The sequence below is a fragment of the Tachysurus fulvidraco genome, chromosome 26 (genome assembly GCF_022655615.1).
Source record: "Tachysurus fulvidraco isolate hzauxx_2018 chromosome 26, HZAU_PFXX_2.0, whole genome shotgun sequence".
Classification (NCBI taxonomy): Eukaryota; Metazoa; Chordata; class Actinopteri; order Siluriformes; family Bagridae; genus Tachysurus; species Tachysurus fulvidraco.
In genome coordinates, this window is record NC_062543.1 from 6,905,270 (window position 1) to 6,925,036 (window position 19,767).

At 40.0% G+C, this 19,767-nt stretch overlaps 1 protein-coding gene across 5 annotated transcripts in view; it reads right to left on the minus strand.

The window, feature by feature from the left end:
- si:dkey-220k22.1 (multiple epidermal growth factor-like domains protein 9) overlaps window positions 1–18,846 on the minus strand; it is an 81,170-nt gene extending 62,324 nt beyond the window's left edge. For 2 of the 5 annotated variants that reach the window (XM_027137775.2, XM_047809246.1), the window contains exons 1-2: window positions 18,299–18,843; window positions 4,524–4,722 (exon numbers count right to left, since the gene is read on the minus strand). In XM_027137775.2, the coding sequence (XP_026993576.2) occupies window positions 4,524–4,722; window positions 18,299–18,692 (593 nt within the window). In that variant the 5' untranslated portion in view covers window positions 18,693–18,843. Of the gene's footprint in view, window positions 1–4,523; window positions 4,723–18,298 lie in introns of all 5 variants that reach the window. The other 3 variants (XM_027137777.2, XM_027137778.2, XM_027137776.2) reach the window with 3 other exon arrangements.
- Between the last annotated feature and the right edge of the window lie 921 nt (window positions 18,847–19,767).

Below are 19,767 nucleotides of genomic sequence, written 5' to 3' on the forward strand. Positions count from 1 at the left end.
TAGAATTTCTGCAATACATAGTGTTTATTTTTTAATCGTGCCAGCTAGAGATATTAGCTAGCTAGCTATAGCACAGTGACGCTGTACTTTTGCCGAGCACAGACATGGATCTCTTGTTGTATCATTTAAAACAGTGGCTCTCCGATTCTAATTCACAAGTCACTGAGAAGCCAAAGTTAGCTGCAAGTAATAATCTAGAGCTGACCATCTAGATCATCTAGAGCTGACATCTGACTTTTCAGATATCAGCGAATAAAATACGGTCTTACCTGCGGAGTCGGCCTAAATTCTGTGCTTTAGGAATTGCCAGGATTCGCCAAGTCTGGTGTCAATTACATTACATGAGCACTGCTGATTCTCACCTGATACAGATTAATGGCAGCTACGTAATTTTAGATTTTGACCTTTTTCTCCCAGAACATTGCAGTGTTGAAATGCTGGCAGCTCGCGTCTGCCCCTCTCTTTCTCAGTCTGTCTCTTTCTCTGTCTGGCTCTCTGTCTGTCTGTCTCTTTCTCTGTCTGTCTGTCTGTCTGTCTCTTTCTCTGTCTGTCTGTCTGTCTGTCTCTTTCTCTGTCTGTCTGTCTGTCTATTTCTTTCTCTGTCTCTGTCTGCCTGTGTGTCGGTCTGCCTGTGTGTCGGTCTGCCTGTGTGTCGGTCTGCCTGTGTGTCGGTCTGCCTGTGTGTCGGTCTGCCTGTGTGTCGGTCTGCCTGTGTGTCGGTCTGCCTGTGTGTCGGTCTGCCTGTGTGTCGGTCTGTCTGTGTCGGCCGGTCTGTCTGTGTCGGCCGGTCTGTCTGTGTCGGCCGGTCTGTCTCTCTCACCAGTTATGCAGCTGGACTTATTTTGTGCCTAAAGCAGGACTGCTTTCTAGTGAACACAATCCTCTAGTGTGTTTACAGAAATAATATTATTGTTACCGACAGTTTTTGTGGCACATTGTGATGATTAACAGTTATCTGATCCTGACAAAAGTAAACTGAACAAACACTATCAGTTTCCACAGGCTCTGGACTTAAGGTCTCTACAACAAAATAAATGTTTTTCTTCCTGTAAACACATGACCGTGGGAAGCTGAGGGTTTCTGACAACAAGGTGATACAGCTCAGTTTACTCACTCTACTGCAAAATAACTTACAGTACACCAATTTAGTGACATAGGAAGCATGAAGTGATGTGACTAAGTCACAATCTTTCCTGTACAGAAGTATTGACTTTATTTGTCCTTCCTAAGCATGGCTACACGAATTGACATTGAACCTTCACAGGTCATACCACCACAGAAGCTATTACCAAACTGAAAAGCATTAACTACAGCCAGATAGGATTAATACACAGCAGCAACTAAAACCTAAATAATGGCTGTTAATGGTAATGGGATTTTTGTCAGGTTCCAGAGTGTATATTTGACCATGAAGGAAGGTGACATGGGGGTTACAGAGCAGAAGGGGCTATCAGTCAGGATGATGCATTACTTATGAACCGTCTGCGTTCAGTCTAGAGAAATAGAGAAGAGTAAACGAGTGATAGAGAGAGTGCGGTGATAATGGATCAGCTTTGCTCTTTAGATTCTAGTGAACAGTGAACTTGTGTAAAACTGTTTACCGGACTTCATCAGCAGATATAACACAATATTAAAGCCTGGTGATAATATGGCAGGAGCAGCAGAGGTCGCAATGTAGCATGGCTACTACATGGAGACAGAGGGAAGGGGTATGCAAACTTTCTGGAGAGTTGCAGGAATTACTGAAGTAGGAAACTCGATCTGGTTGATCTGTAATAGTCTGTATTTTAAAAAAAAGTCAGAAGTCTAATTATACACTGTAGCTATGAAACTGAGAAAAAACATCATAACACGAAGGCAGACAAAAAGCTTCTGCTGTTGGTTCTGCCTTCAGATTATAAGGTGCTATAGCCAAGTACACAAATGTGAATGGTCTTTGGAGCTCGATGTTCTGTATAATGACAGCTAATGCTGACTAACCTTAAATACTCATGCAGGTTGAAGGTCCTAACCTAGTGTGTAAGGTCAGTCAGTAGCAACAGCTGTTCAGGAGCATTACTGCGATGCTCTTTTAGGAGCTGGCAAAATGTATTCGTTCTACTGTTGGTGTCTCAGGGGAGTCCAAAAATCTGCCTTCTTTTGCCTTCCCACCTTTTCTCACATTCGAGTCCAAAGAGTACTTGGGAGGTGTTTAATTTCTGGACGAACGTTTCTTCCGATGCTCAGTGAGAATGAAGCAGAGCCGATCTGAGCCGATGCCTGGACTCAAACCGAGGCAGCTGTGTGCTTTGTGCCATCTCCAATCCAAACAGTAGTGAGAGGCAGAGGCTAGGCTTACTGTGGTTTCCTTCTGCAGGCGGTCTGCTGCTTCCAGACTATAATTACTCACACTAGTCCCAGCACAGCAGAGCAAAGCTAACTTCAACCTCACGCTGCATATATGCAACACATGCAGAAAAAGATGAATGGAGGAACTGTAACAGAAACCCCCGATTTGATTTGGAGCAGAGACAATCTTAGCCCTGAAAATAATAACTCCAATAAATATTAAAAGTCCACAGCCATTAACATGGATTTGTAAGCAAGTTTCAGGTCAATCCTACGATTACACTAATAAGTGACAAGTACTTTGGGTGGCTTGCTGTTTGTCTCTTTTTGGCAAGCGTTAATTTAATTTAGCGACATACATGCAGACAGATTTAAATACATAGTTACCTAGTTAGGTAAAACTAAGCTACATTAACAAGACATAACCAAGACATTGTTTTTCCTCATTTTGCATAAAAACAGTGCATTGTGTATTGATTGTGTAGTAATTAATTGAACAATGTACAAAAATTTAATCAATTGCCTTTTTTATTAAAACATACTCTGGGTCTCACTTAGCATATAATTATGAAGTGTCAGTTACAATTGTTGCAAGTCTTTCAGTCACACACAGCAAAGACACAGGCTTAGGTTGCCATTTGCATTTGACCTGCATTTGCATTTTGAACGGCCGGCATTCTGGTGCTTTTATGTTTCGATTATATTATACACATATTACACGCCAAGTTTACGCTTCATGGTGTAAGGAACAACTCGGGACAAACCGGCCAAAATAACGTTTTACAATCAATCCGATGTCAAAATGTGGTGCTCCTGCACATAATGCCTAAATGTTGGCAAGTCTGAAATTATGAATATTATGTAGAAAGGAAGAGAGTTTTGGCTGCCAAGTCTAAACGAGTCTTGGATGAGTAGATTGAAAATCATCGCCTGTTTCTATGGAACACTGAACGTAATTAATAGCTTAATATATTTATGGACCCTTGTAATGATGTGCATAATGCATTGGCTCTGATGGTCTGTAAGCTACAACATTTTTAATAATTATTCCTGAGCTGCAACGAGGTCTTGAATAAAGACTGTGACTAAATGTGACGGCTGTGCCCTGTATCCAAGAGGGTCTCGATTATGTGTGTACCATAAAAATAATTAAGACCTAATGAAACAAATTTGAAAAAAGTGACCAGAGTTCATCCAACACTGCCAGAATATATTCCAGGAGATTTGTTGGCAGCATCTAACGATGAGTGGTGCCATATCATGGCGGAATCCCGCCAAGCTTATAAAATCTTGAGCTTCAAACCAGTGACAGAAATACATGCATCACTATTTTGAAATGCTCATGTTTATTTTCTTTGAAGAATTGTGACAGTACTCCTCGTCATTCACCATAACTGATGAAGCAATCCAGTGCTGCATCCAAGCTGTTTGGTTTCGGTTTGGATCCCATTTGTATTTGTTGTCAACCAGCAGAACAGCTATCAAAAAAAAGTTACTCAGTCGTTTTATTGTGCCACAGTTTCGGTTTGCTGAAAGCATCAAAGACATAAAAGATGCAGGATGACAAGAAGTAGGCTCTTTTGATCGGTGAAACAGAACATGAAGAACCTCACGTGACCTCCATGACCACAATGACACAACGAGTGTGTATGAAAATGCTGAATAAAGATGAGGATTCTTGTGATATGTGGCAACGTTTAACTCCATCTTCATTCAGCTACAGATCATCAAACTTGAAAAATTTGAAGTAGCCTCATTGTGTTCAATTAGTGGAAGTTGTTCCATTTTAAGTCACCTGATGTGACTATTCTGTTGTGGTTGCCATATTCAGAACTGTGAACATTACAGGAATGTAACTAGAGATGAATGAGGGCTAAAGTTTATACGCCTTATGTAGGATATCTGTGAGACAAACATACTACAGTCAAACTCAATGCATACTGCATGCCCTACAAATACAATGACTCACCTCAGCTTTTGTACTTTTTCCACTTATGACTCCTCCAAGGGTAAACATTCATGCAAATGAGCATTTTACACTGGCTTCAAAACATGTAACAGGGAACAACCGTTTTGGCAACTGCTTTGTAAGATGCATCGGTGTGCTCGAGGGAATCCGGGCTGCTGGAAAAGCTGCCAGTGTTCTATTGAGGGGAGGAAAAAAAAAAAAAAAGAAGAAAACCTCTCTCACTTACCTATTACACTGCGGCCCCACTGCTCCAGATGAGTCACAGTCACATGGCTGGCAGCCACCTGTGCGGTTTCTGAAATAGCCGCTGTAACACTGCTCGCAACCGAGTCCTGAATACCCGAGCAAACACGTACAGCCGCCGGTGAGTGGGTCACAGCTGTCTGGGCCCACCGAGCCGACTGCGCTGCAGTTACACTGAGGTCCTGAGAGAGAGACATGAGAGAGAGAGAGAGAGAGACAGAGACACAAAGAAGGAGAGGGAAAGACAGAAAGTATATTTTAAGGGAGACAGACAGGGACAAAGAGAACCAGAGGAGGACAGAGATACAAAAAGAAAAAAGGTAAAAGAGAACCAGATAGTGACCGAAGAAAAAACAACAAAAATATAAAAAATAAGAGAGAAGACAGACATACAGATAGAGAGAGGGAGAGAGAGAGAAAGAGAAAACTACATTATCAACTATACAAATTCTATAGATTTTAAAGATGCTAATTCCTCATTTTGCAATTTTAAACAAATTTCCTGATAGGCAAAAGAAAATGCAAATGAATCTGTTCTATCATTTAAAATAATGCAAAATTTGCTAAATATCTCGATGCAAAACACACCGGCCATGTTTAACCTCTGCATATATAATTCTGAAATGTGACTTATTGCCTTCTACCTCATCATATATTTGAAGTCATCGTTTATTTACATCACATTCTTGTACCTGGTCTTTATTAATATACCAACTTTTCCACATCAGCCAAAGTGTAACATCCTTTTTTGCAATATCTAGTTTTTCTAAACGTTTGGAATTTTATTCACTTGATCAGAATCGGAACAAAGCTGCATAATAATGTTCTTCCCACATTGAACTGAGCGGAGATGCAAAAATCACAATTTTTACAATTTGTATAAGAAAAAAATATTTTCCTATAAACACTATATATCAGGGTTTCCTGCAGCACTTTGCAGTTCGGGCGGCCCGACCAGGCTGGGAAACCCTACCGCCTTAACTAGGTCGTCCAAAAAAACATTTCCACTGCACAAAAGGCCGTCAAGTGCATCTCGGAGAATAGCGCGGACGAGCTTCACACCGCAAGCGTGCGTCACAAGGCCGAAATGAGAGAAAGACGTGGTCCGTCACTGTCTGGAGGATAACTAGCCAGTTGATAAAACACGTGTCTGTGAGAACTGTAAGTGGACTTATGTATTGGGTTTATTTAAACCTGTTTTTAATAATTGTTAAATGTAGTACAGAGTCTGGGGTCTCTCTCACAAAGAATGATGATGATGATCGAGAAGAGACCAATTCCAGCTAACAGAAAGTCTACAGAAGCTCAAATATCCACTCTTTACAACCGCAGTGAGCAGAAAAGCATCTCAGAATATACATGCCAAATCTTAAGGTGTCTGAGCTACAACAGCAGAAGACCACATCAGGTTCCAAGTTCCAGAGTCTGAGGCCCAGTTCACCCAAACCCAGACCAGGCGATGGTTTTCTAATCTTCTGAGTAAAGTCTGGAGATGGTGTTCATGTACAAAATGAAGACATTCTTGCAGAAACCCCGTACTTTCCAAAAGATCTTACAGATGCAACCTTTCAGCCTTGTGTGTTTTAAAGACACGAGTGGAAACTCTGAATGCATTTAAAGTAACACCGGGAGGATAGATTGCCCTGTTGCTCTGTTGTCCATTTCCTGTGACTGCCTGCAAAAATTGCAATAGTTTCAACCACATGGTGTGCAGTGGCTAGCAACAGGGCCCCACACCTCATATATTAAAAACCTTTGTGGCAATGTAGGACAGAAATATTGTCAAGCAAAGAGAAGTACTAAGAATGTCATCAAATGTTAATGACTATTCTCTGTTGGTGGGGCATTTTGTTGCTGTCCAGGGCATGTATATCTCCTAAGGCAAGTTGACATGGCGAGGAAAGCAAAATTGTACTGATTAAAAAACATGAAGAGTAACATATTGTTTCAAACCGTGTACTCGAAATTCTGAACTCATGCACTGTTATAAGTTCATTCAAGCATGTTATCAGTGCCCTGAAGCTGCAGATAAACTGCTCTCTCTTTCTGACTGTTCTTTACAACTGACTAACCTTAAGATTATTCCCCATCATGCTAATCAATGAACAATCATCAATAAGCTTGCGTGTGTTAACACTGGAGTACACCAGCATGATTCTTATCCTCTACTCAATAAAAAAAAAGAGCAGACGAACGCCAACAACATATTAATCTGGAATGATTGACGGTTGTGGTATAACTCTCCGATATTAACTGATACCCCAGGAAGCCCTCCACCCTTCCCCCGTTTCAATATAATCCATTGGCTGCTACTTCTTTTCTTCAAAGATTTTTCAGCTTGACAGATGCACTGACACGGAGTCAGTAGAGAGACCTAGTTTCTAACATTAGCCAAGTATGGAGTTTCTATCAGTTAATTATATTTATATTTATAAGGATGCACCAATGATTCAGTCGGCCAGATATTTTTTACAGACTGATAAATTGGCCCAGAATGATACATCAAATCAAGACCTGCCAACTTTTATGCATGTTGTGTAGAAACTGTAACGCGTTTTAACATCAACACAAGCTGACAGAAGTAGTCACTCAAAAACATCTAAAAAAGAGCTCCCCTTAGGTAGATGAGCCGATGTGCATGTGAATCTGGAATGATTGGTGGCTGTTTGGAATTCTCGGATATTAACTGGCACAGTGTAAGTCCCTCCCCTTTCCTGCCATCCCAGTGAATACTACAGAGAACAGTTAGAAATATATTGAGAATGCACTGTTGCCTATGTTTGTGTTGTTACTGCATTTTTAGATGTAATACATTTTTCTCAGGACTCCATCTGAAGTGTAGTAATTCAGTGGACGACATTTACCCCATAACTCATCTGAACATGCCTAAATTGAACAGGCCTCATTAAACTACGGAGCAGTTCATTTTGTTGGCTAATCACAGCAGTGGATCACACAGTGGTACCGGTAGTCTGTTCTCACCTCCGTTTCAGTCTGGCCTAGCATGTGTCCTGCTTCTAACTTGTTCAACAAACAGGTAACACTTTGTTGCATGTGATGTGATGTGATGATCTGTTACTGAGAAGTGTGTTACCTGTTCGACAAACAGGTAACACACTTATCAGTAACAGATTATCACATGCTCATTAACACATATGCTCCATGCGATACAATCTTGTTGTGAGAGCTCTTACACTGTGTGTAGGAATAGTAATAGTGAATAGTGTAGGAATAGTGTAGGAATAGTAAATAAATAATAACTGTTTGCTCAGCACCATTTTGTTGGGGTCATAAAAATTTAAGATGGCACAATTAATCATCGCTACAGAAATAACAGCGTGATTAATTATAGTGCTTGAAGAGTAATAATATACTGCATAATATAAGGATGTGACCCAATACGAAACTATTACACAGAATGAACAGATAATGTGTTCTAAAACAGATAAAATCATGCCAGGTTCACAAGGCTGAGACTGGAGGTATGTATTGAGACAGGGATGGTGCAGGACAAAATAGTCATGCAAACATGAAGCTTGTCCTCTACTGAGGCTGAGAATCAGCAGGCAGTCTGATTCACTAAAGAGATTTTATATTTTCACACTCTCCTCTCTGATGCAGTTAGATGTACACTACTGTATATTAACTGTGAACGGTGTTGTCATGAGGAGAAAAAAATGCTGCAGAACATTTTTTTCCCCCGAAGATGAGCCAGGTGGTATCTTCTGGAGGAGATTATTATGGGAAGTCAACATGAGCTAAGAAATGGAGAGAGAGCGAGAGAGAGAGAGAGAGAGAGAGAGAGAGGGTGAAGCAAGGGACTCGGTGCACACATGCTGAAAGAAAGCCACTGGCAGGCAGAACTGTGTTGGAATGGTTTTCGGAAACTGCCTACGCCTGATTGTTGTGCTTGGCTGGAAGGTCAGAAAGTAAAACACGTGAGTGAAACGGCCCTCCAGAGACGAGAGCCTGCTGCTGATTTTGCCGCATAATTCATCATTATAAAACTGTGAATGCCTGCTAGCATGATTTTATTGCGCAACACACAAATCAAGCGGCATGCACAGAGGCTGACACTTTTCTGCTGTGATGCTCTTTTACAGTAAACCGGCACTGAAGTAATTCATGCTACAGTATATGCTCACGATCTTTGATAGAGGGAGAGAAATGGAGAGCAGGGATATATATAGAAAGAGCTCACAGCGAGTACGGTTCCCAGTGGAAGACAGGGGACCGATATGTTTGTGGACTGGAGGTGACCTTGCTAAAGATAAGATTACACAATGGGAAAGCTGAGAGACGCACACCATTGCGCTGTAATAATACCGTCCACCTGGTTCAACTGGAGGGACATGTTTTGTTTTTTTTAAATTCAGATTTCTTAAAATGTAAAATTAGATTTCCCAAAACCTGAGCTTCAGTACATGATGCAAAACGGAAAAAAAAAAGAAACTGGTAAAGAATATAAAGAAATAAAAATATGTACAGTATAACTGAATCCTGTATGTATAACTGAACTATTATATATTATGTTTTCTGGATTGTTGCAGCCTTAAGCTTCATGACTATTAGCACAACAGTAAAGCATTCAACTTACAGTATAGAGAGATTCAGAGTTTGAATCATGGTGATGGAAGGAGGTTAATTTCTTATTTAACACGATGACATCTTTATTCAACTCTATAAACTCAGGCTCAGAATATTGTTTGATTGTTTCTAATTTACCTCATTTGTACCCTTTCAGTACCATGTAAATGCACATGATATCATCTAAACCTCATTCTCCAATTTTCTGCCTTTTTTAGTTAAAACTCATTAACAGAATCTTGAAAGAATACTGCAGCCTCCAAGGACAGAGAGGAGGGGAGGAAATGATGTACAGTCTTCACCTGAACGCAAGTCCCTTGGTGAGTATCTGTTACTGAGCCACGCAGCTAACAGAGGAAATGAAGACATCTGAGCCTCCAGCCAACCGGGCATCTGGCACGGGAGCAGAAACGAGGCACTGAGTAAATATCGTGGTCCGTATTTTGAGTTGGTCTACACCTGTGTGACTATACATGTAGTTTGTGGCTGTTTACCAAATGATTATGGCCCTGAAAGGAACAGCTGAAGTGCGTACTTCACAGACAAGCTCTAACGAGTGGGTGATTTAAGGGTCCACGTGATTAATGACAGCTACAAATAAAGAAGTTGGAGTCATCCACGGCTTGAGATTTTGTTCGTCTCACACTTGTCACCTGTCCCCCTGCAGGAGCCCTCAACACTGTCAGATTACACACAGAAGGGAGTTTGACACTTGCTCAGACTGATGAAAGCCCTGCCAGAGCCCTACACATGTGGAACGAAGCCATCAGCCATCAACATCTGCACATTTTCCTACTGCCTGCCAGGAAAAAGAGACAGATAGTGAAAACTTCGGAATAGTGACATTTTAAATTTAAAAAAAACTTTCTTAAAATAAAGCAAAAGATAAACCCTGAAATTGCTGTCCATGTGGATGTTAGACAAGTTATTATTTTTTACTCTCTACCTACACTACCTTATGCTCCTTAAAGCTAAAAAGATAAAAACACATCTTGCCCTATCTTTTTGAGGCAGTTAATTCAGTTCTTCGTGATTAAATGGCTCACTAAATTTTTTTAAATGGTTACAAAAATAAATAAATAAAAACAATATGCACAAGCAGATTTCCAACTAATTGAACTGTCTTGCAGACGACACCTTGTAGACGTGCCTGTGCTTGCAACACAGTGCTCCAGAATGTATACTTTCACAACCCACCCTAATAACAACACTGCAGCTCTGTCAGTGAGAAAAATGAGATGGCAGTGCCTTCCTATCAATATTTATACTCAATACATGATCTTAAATTAAAACACTTCATGGACAAGTTGGTCTGTTTTCACAAACCTTCAATTTGCATGCGAATACAACCATCGGCGCCACCGTACTTCATCTTTAGGATCATTAACTAGCTGGATCAACTTGCTGATGTAACGTGTAATACGTGTTGCATAGCTGCTTTGCATTCTGAAAGCCCATAAATATTCTCTCAACATTTTCTTTCAACGTTATTAATATGGAAACATCAGAAATATTTCAAAATAAACATGTTTTTTATATTGTCGGTGGAGATTTCACGAATTCATCTGCAGACCATGTTACACTGCCTTTTATGTTACAGAACAAAACTATAATGCGCATTGTAGGATTTGTGGATTTTGATGTCAGGATTTTGTTAATACCGGGTTAAAAGCCCAGGGTCTGCTAATGGTTTAGTGGCTTTGACACTGTTACATAATGCTAGAGGCTGATGATACAGTGACAGTATGTAATTCAGTCATGCTACGTGGCTTCCTGTCACCCTGCATTGCTGCTAGCTCTGCAGAAAAATAAACTAAACCAGCTAAAGAAACAACTCCATATGGCAGATGATACTCTAAACCCTGTTAGGCACAAACTCCCGTGTGATGTTTGCACAGCATATGGGCTGAATGCTCACTGATGTGTGCTTGCTTCGTATGCTGATAGAAATTCTGCTTTCCGCACCTGATACTTCAGATCAGAAATTCATCGCCCTCGAACTAGCACTGAAACAGACGGCCATGTCTGGCGTCAGAGCCGTTATTATATTCGAGCGTCTATTTTTGTCTCTCTGATCAGTTCAATTCTGCTTGGCCGTTTACGTCACCAGTCTAGATTTCTACCTGAGAGCTGGGTAATGAGCACAGAGGGAAACGGAGGCAGGAGGAGAGCACTCATGCGCCTCAAACACCTGTGAATTGTTAAATTGGACTCTAATAGGCTGGATTCATATTCAGGCACCGCAAAAAAAGCGAGATGTCAATCAGTATAGATGATATAACTTGGTTGATTGGGAGAAAAGAAAACCTTGTAATAAACAGGTGGAGTTCAACTCATAAGCTCACACAAACACAGCGTACAGGCACGACACCCAGAAAAACAATTAAATGTGGTTGCATTCATCCATTTCCAAATGCTCTAAGTCTTTTTAATTATTCTGATCATCATGTTTAATATTCTTAAGTAAACTCTGCAATGGTGTCACTGTGTAATAATTTATTGTGTTAGAAAGAAAGTAGGTTACTAAATGAGAGGATATGACAAGATAATGAACAAGAGGATGTGCTAATTCTGCAATATCATGCAATCTAGTTCATTTAGCAGAAACGGTTTGAGGGCCTGTAAATAAAATCCATTACTAACTCATTTTCTTTTCTTTAGAAATTATCATTCATTTATTTATTTGGAGAAACCGCTTCATCTTGGTCATCCTGCCAAATTGGTTCGGGCTGATCGCAGGAGCACTGCAGGATCTGGATGAACACATCAATGATGGGATGCCAGTCCAGTTCAAGATGCCATGCACACACAATGTTTCATCTAGAAGCAATTTTAGCATAACTGATCCGCTGGAGGAAGGAAGGAAACCAGAAAACCAGAAAGACAACCCATCAGATTATTCCACCTAGGATCGGACCCTGGAGCCGTGGGACATCAACGCTAGCTGTGCCAAAGTGCCAGCAGGGAATTGATCGTTTACAATAAAAGAAACACAACATTGAGCTTATTGCTTGATTGCACGGTGGAGTCCATTCATTCTTTTCATGGTGTAATAGTGCAGGAGACCACAGTGAATCTGAATGTTTAAAAAAGTAGAATGGAGTGAAAGAATCGTGGAAAAATCTTGAAGTGAATTTTTCCCCCAATGACTGATAATAATATACCACCAGATTTGCTGTCAGATACTTTGCAATGTTTTGGCAGCCTAAAACCTGCAGATATGATTAATGGATAAAGCGTTCTGCAATTTAGGCTCTTTTCCGTGCTTTCTCCCCAGCAATGTGTCCGTTGCTCTATATATGGAAGCAGCTCAGATTGCCTCAAAACAAATTCCCTAAAGTGCTGAAGCAAGAGAAAGCAGCGTCTCTGCTTTTAAGCGACTATTTCACACCGAAGTTCCTGCTGTGTTCAGAATTTGAGACTTTCTTTCTCCTTGAGACAGTGAACCGGAGAATCCCCAGGAGGTTTACAGTACAGATTACATTTGTTGAAGCATTTAGAAATGAAGTCACAAATCGTCTTACATGACTATGTTTTTATACTGATACATTGTGTGCAGAAACAGTAAGTAAAATTAAGATGTTAAGTAATAATGCAAGAGAATGTCTGATGTAATTATTATTCACACTATTTCTGTATAAATCACAGAGAAGGGAGAATCTTCATAAATATATGCATGGTTGTCACACTAAAAATATCTTGCATACGTTTCATACTTTTATTTTAACTGCTAGCTAAAGCGCGAGTGGCCATGATGCATTTTAGCATTTGGTGGTCACATGACTAGAGGCTTCACCTAAATAGCTCAGCTAAAAATCCCAGAAGCATCACTTCTCTGCTAAAACTCTTTAACCCTGTCTATATGTGAACGTTCTGCATCTTGAATTTGGCTAGTTAGGGTTCGCTTTCATTGGGAGACAAGCATGCTTCCTGGAGTTCTTTATACTGAAAAAAAGCACAACAGTTTTCCCACAGACAATAATGGTCTCTTTACCTTTTCCATGCCAAAGTTGCACTGAAATGCTGTGGAGGATGGAGGTCTTTACCAGAGAAGAAGCTGGGGAGGGGAGGATTAGCTGAAAATGTCAACATTAATTGAAAGATGACTTTTGCTGAAGGAGTTTCTGGCATGCAGCCATTTTCTATTCACACACACAAGATGAACATCAATCCCCAAACTGCACCTTTCAGTATCTGTGTGCAGGATAGCAAGTTAAAAACAATCACTTTTACAAACAATAGAATTAGAAACTTACAACAAATCTAAACAACAGCTGGACAATAATGAGGGAGGCAAAGGATTTTCTTTTGTTAGAAAAGAGAATGTCAGAGCACGGAAAGCTTAAAACAGAGCTTATATGCTTCGATGAAGAAGGTTATTAATGAAGTTGAAATGTAAATAAACGAATGATGGAAATGTTTTTTTGAGTACATTATGACACGCAAGACATATGTGCCGACTGTATATCTAGATAGATCTACAGTTATAGATCTATATCTAAAAATGGCCACAGAGTACACTCAGACACTGTGTGAACAAAGAGGCTTTTTTTGTTTTTATTAAAGGAAAGCAACATCTCAGACCTTGAATAGAATAAAGTGTTGAGTAATGATGGGTAGATTGATGGATGAATGGATCTTAAAATTCCACCTCTCCATCACATTGCTGTTCTCCTGCTCTCTTGTTTCCATACCCAGCCAAACCCAGTTGTGTATTTTGGCTAGTGTTGTCTTTTCCACTCATTTTAATGTCATCTTCAGGACAGCATGATATAGATTTCTTCTTTTTTTTTTTTGCAGACATTGTCCAAGTTTTAAGGCAAGTACAGCTATTCTGAGTGGTAAGTGACGTTAATAAAACAGTAGGTCTGACTGCTGCTTAACTCAATCTGTCTGTAACCGAACATGAAGTCGTTTCTGCAACGTCTTTCCAAATGGCAAAAAGCAGCTGACTTCCTCTTTTGTCTTTATTGACCCATTTGTTACAAGTGTCCTAAATGATTCATTCATTATAAATTGTTGCAATCGAGGCAGGAAAGAGCAGCAGGACTGTGAGACTAAAGAGGGAAGTGTGATAGAGGGAAGTAGACAGGAGAGGACAATTTCCAGTTTGTCACAGGGACTCTGCTACACAGCCTGCTGGAAAAAACAGCTTAACACTGACCTTGCTTCCAAAGGACACAATACGTGAACACCTGGTGGAAGTTAGAATGGAGGCAAATTGCTCATAGATTTTCTTTATAATAATAATAATAATAATAATAATAATAATAATAATGCTGGCTGTCAAAGAAAACAAAATAAAAGGACCATGCTCAATTTAAAAGGTTTGATTTTGCAATTTTCCTTCCACCCTTTTGCCACGTGACTGAAAGTCTAGGACTTGAAGGCACCTTGACGCGATCTTGACAGAGTCACAGCTCATTATTATTCCATACATGCACTACAGATGATCACATCTTGAAAGATGTCTTCCTCCGGCCAACAAGATTTGGACAGTAAAGTATTACATGTGCCTTGAGGTCAAGGTTTGTATCGGGTCATCCTGTCTAGGGCAAAAGAAAATCTGATGCGCATGTTCCCATTCCACTAGTTAGAACGAGTAAATAAACAATTCTTACAATAACTGTGTACACTGACACAGTTCCACTGCTCCGGTTTGCTTTTCCCATTCGCAGGTGCGGAGTCAGTTCACTTAAGATAACATTTCTGGTTTCGCTTGGCCCGTGAGCAGAAAAGTCAAACAGAACTCTTTCAAAGAACAGACATTACTAAGACATTACTTTGGACTGAGAGGACATATCACACCCTGATTAATACATTTCCCAGAAAAGACTGAAACATAAACGTCATCTCATAATCATGATCATCGTGAGTGACAAGGAAACATGGGGTAATGACTGACGACCAACTAAACAGCCTTCATGGACCACTGCAGTTCTTAATTATGACGACTGTTCAGGAAGCAGTACAACAACTCATCCAGACACCAGGTACTTACAAATGAAATACATCTCCCTAATGGCCACCCAATCAGATTGCCAGCTTCTCTGGAGAGGACAACGATCAAAAGTCCAAATGGTGCAACTGTGTCAATATCCAATTGTCCATTCTGAAATGATGGAGCTTACAACAAAAGAAGGAACGTCTACAGTACAAAAGTCATATGCAGGAAAGCTCCAAACTGAATAGATTTAAAACATATATTACTAAAAAAATATTTATATGCTTTATTACTGAAAGTATCAACTGATGGACAAATTGATCATTGGAAATCTTTGAACTGTGCTATGACAGCTGGTTAGTTAATCTATAAATGAATGTCACACATTTGACTACAAAAAAATATAAAATAGCTAAAAGGTAATTCTGATGAAAGTAAGCACTACCTCGGGTAATATTCCATGTAGTGTATTTATGTTGGCTTTGTAGAAGCCAACATTCTGTTTTCCTATTTAAGCTTAGACAAAAATTTATCAAGAGTAACTCCTCCTACAGCTTTTGAGCCACATGAACCAAATTCGGATATGTTGTAGAACCCAGTCTGAAGTTTGTTGCTGTTACTTTTCTAAGCAAGCCGAGTACCGGTACTTCAGGTACCGGGTCTCAAAATGGCCTTTTTTCCCATAGACTCCCAATATAAACTTTGGAGGTTTATAACTCGGCAAGCTTTCGAACTATCTAGGCCAGCTCCTTTAGGGTAATACTCTGAACAAAGTTTTAAATTGGTGTATCGACATGCCTTTCGGTTGTCCCGTAGCCCCGCCCCCAAATATGCAAAATCAAAAAACTTTTTACAACATGGACGTGTGACATGTCAAAACATTCAGCCCAAGGAGTTGAACTCGTCACAGGTTTTCGGATAATATCACATGCTCGTCTCCACTTGCCTCCAAATGTTTTGGCACCCTAGCGCTCCAGTAGATTTCACAAGTTTTATGCCTACTTGCCTCAAAAAGTAACACTAACCCTTATATCCACTTGCCTCCAAAAAGCACCGGCCTTTGCGAATACTTGCCTCGTCAAAGCCAACATCAAAGTTTGTTGCGACGAACTTTACAGATCTAGATGTAATTTGTTTTCTTTTGCCAATTCTACAAGGTCAGATTAAATAAACTGGGAAATGAAAACTCTGCTATTCTTACAAGTCTATTGGTTAACTGTAAGAAATAACATGCTTTGGGATGCATTCATATACACATGTGGTTTGTCAACTAGTGTCAGAGCTGCTTTTATAAAAAATTACACGCCTGACCAATCAGATTTGTGAATTCATGAGGCAGCACTTTCTAGGGCACCTGTATAGCTGTGGTCCTGGCAGATTTGTATTGCTTTCCAAACCTCACGTCTGTATCATGTGTAGTTTAAATGCTTACAGTATGTCAGAAGTAAAACCCTTGACTACGAGCACTTTCTCTGACCCTTTCAGTTTCTGCTCTGTTGAGTATTTAATTCCTGCAACTATACTTTAAATTTTCTTGATCATTGGGTCCTCGCTGATTATTGTCTGACGCTTTTATACTCCAGTTACATTCAGCCTAATTTGTCCCTTTTGGATTTGGATAAAAGTGTCTGCCGAACAAAAACATGTAAATGCAATGTAAATGTATTCCTTAGTACAATACTGAACATGCCCTCAGCTTAGGGAGATTTTATAAATGGTGTGGGTAAGTGGAGCAAACCAAACCTCAGCTCATTAAGTTCGTTAATTTAAAATAATAGTTTAATGAACTCATTTTATTAAACAAGGCCATGTTTAATCTGGCTTTAATATCTGGAGCAATCATTACTCCTGGAGCCATTGCCAATCAGGTTTACTCTCTAAAGGCGTGACACCTAATATCAACAGCAGACATGTAAAAACATGATGAGCAACGGTCGCTAGCTTGCGATTTCCTGAATACAAAAGGATGGCGTGCAATGACTTTCCAAATAAGTGATTAACGCAAAACTGTAACTGTGAAGAGAGTTCAGATATTGAATTACAACAGATGGCTTTTCCCATCATCTTCATTTGTCTTCAGTGGAAAAGTAATCCTAGATGAACTTCAGGTAACTTCTGGACTCCTGAGAGACCTACTAAAGGATAAATGAGGTAAAAGGAGGTGTTAAAGACAGCCGTTTCCGGGCCTTCCGCTTGTACCGCACTGAACAAACGTTGAAACATTAGGAGTTTCTTTTACAAAACACCTCAATCACTGTGAAGGTACATAAAGGTGTGTCTCAAACAAAGGCCAGGGAAGTTTTGAGCTTCATACACTCTTTCACTTTTAGCCATTAATTATTCCCAGGACAGCAAAACATTTCTAGTTCTACCGCTTTCAGCATGGAAACGCATCCTGCCGTCATGACGTGTTAGTACATGGCAGACAAATTTAACGTATTCCAGACAGGAAAAAAAATCAGAATGTTGAACATACAGAACAGGAATTTGCCTTGTGTAGTTTTTGTTGCCTCAGGAGTTTTGCAGGACATGTTCATGGCGGAGGAATATCCAGGTTTTAAGATATGGGGTAGACAATACACAAATGTAGAATACTGAAAATGGCTTTATCTTTGTTGGTGTATGGCTTGCGGGTTCAGAGTCGGTTCACTTACGTTAATATTTCCAGAAAGGTCAAACAGAACTCTCAGATAAAAGACATTAATTTGGACCGAGAGGACACGAACGTCCAAGAAAAGACTGAAACATCAACGTCATGTCATTGTCACGATCGTCATGAGTGTCCTTGAGGAAATGACTGATGACTGATGACCAACTAACCAGCCTTCAAGGACCACTACAGAACTTGATTTTGAAGACTGATCAGGAACTTCACGTACTTATAAAACAGAACACATCTCCCTAACGGCACCAGAAGTCCAATCTGAACGATGGTAACAAGATCCAATTGTCCATTCTCAAATGGTGGAGTTTAAACTGGGCAATTTGTAGAAGGAACATCTACAAAAGTATAGATAAAATCATATACACACCTCAACAAAAAAAAAAAGATTAGTTAGTTTCTAATAATCAATGGTTTTGGTGGAAACATTGAGCTAAACATAGATGAATATAATTTTTAGAGAATAAACACAGATATATTAGTAAACACTTCATTCAGACCTACTTTTAAAGAAAATAAACACACAATGCTGAGTGAAAGGAGTTGACTTTTTGGTGGAAGTTACCTATTTTGGTGGTGAAGTCAGATGTGATGTAGCTGGTGGTTGCGTTGGTAAAATCCGTTGTAGTTGTGTTTTGTGGTGAACTCGACGTTACTGTAGTTAGGGAAATGTTTAGGTTTGTCGAGTTTTGAACCGTTGGAGCCATTGTTTTGGGTTCAGGAGCGACTGTGGTGGTCACCATGTCGATTCTGCTGCTGTTCTCTGGAGCTGAGGTCAGCACTGGTAACGTCTCCTCAGGTAACTGGTTTGAACTGGTTGTGGTGCCGAACACCTCCAGCTGGTTATCCGAAACGGCACGCGCGTGCCTCGCGACGCTTGTGCCGTGTGAGCGGAGTGCACGAGACGAGCCAGCCGTGCACGCGAGCACGAGTAACTTAAAGAGCGGAAAAACTAACATTCTGTATACACTTTAGCTCCCCATGTGAAAGGTTGTAGAGTAAATCCGTTTGTTGTAAGCCCAGCTTGAACGGGTCTACTTTAGAAGTCGTACACCGTGAGATCTGCTGTTCCACTCCAACTACTGACAGTTCGTGTACCATTCGTCTACTACTAACACTCTGCCAACCAATCACAGCCCGCACGCGACGGGATTACCGATGACAGACGTCCCTCTGAACCAATCACAGCGCGTGGACGAGGCGCTTAAAAACTGGCTCTCTAAATGAACTGTCATAATGGAAAAGCTACTATTAAACCGCCAGGAACTGTTCGATTCCTGAAATTTTGGGAACCGACTCCTACTCCGAGCGTACGGAAAAGACTGAGTCGATTCAAAGAATCGGTTACACTCAAAAATTTTAATAGGATACAGACGAGTTACAAAGGGAAGGAATGAGTGGCTCTGTGATGTTTTGTGTGGTTTTTGTTGACATGATTTTTGGCCACGTGTCCCTTTAGAGGAGACCATAAATAATTACAAATTATTTTGATTAATAACCTTGAAAGACAGACAGACAGACAGACAGACAGACAGAGAGACAGATAGACAGATAGATAGATAGATAGATAGATAGATAGATAGATAGATAGATAGATAGATAGATAGATAGATACTTTTTTCATCCACATAGGAAATTCACAAAATTCACAAGAGAGTGGTCTTTTCCAGGATGGATAAACTCCCAAATAAATTTTCATGAAAGGTTTGGTTACCATGAAATGGTGTAAATCATATGCTACGGCCTTCACAACCATCAGATCTCAATCCAAGTGTCCACTTATGAAACATTTTGAAGTTTGGTGTTAGCCAGCATTCTCAAACACAACTCATAATCAAAATACCAACTCATGGAATATCTACCAGAGACTTCAAGTTGTTCTGACCACTCTTGATAGCCCTACACTTTAGTAAGACGTACGTCATCATTAACAATATCTATTGCACAAATTGTCTACACAGTTAGGTAACAATATGTATATATTAGAAAAATAACACAATGTAATGGGATTTCATATTTGTCTTAATTTTGATC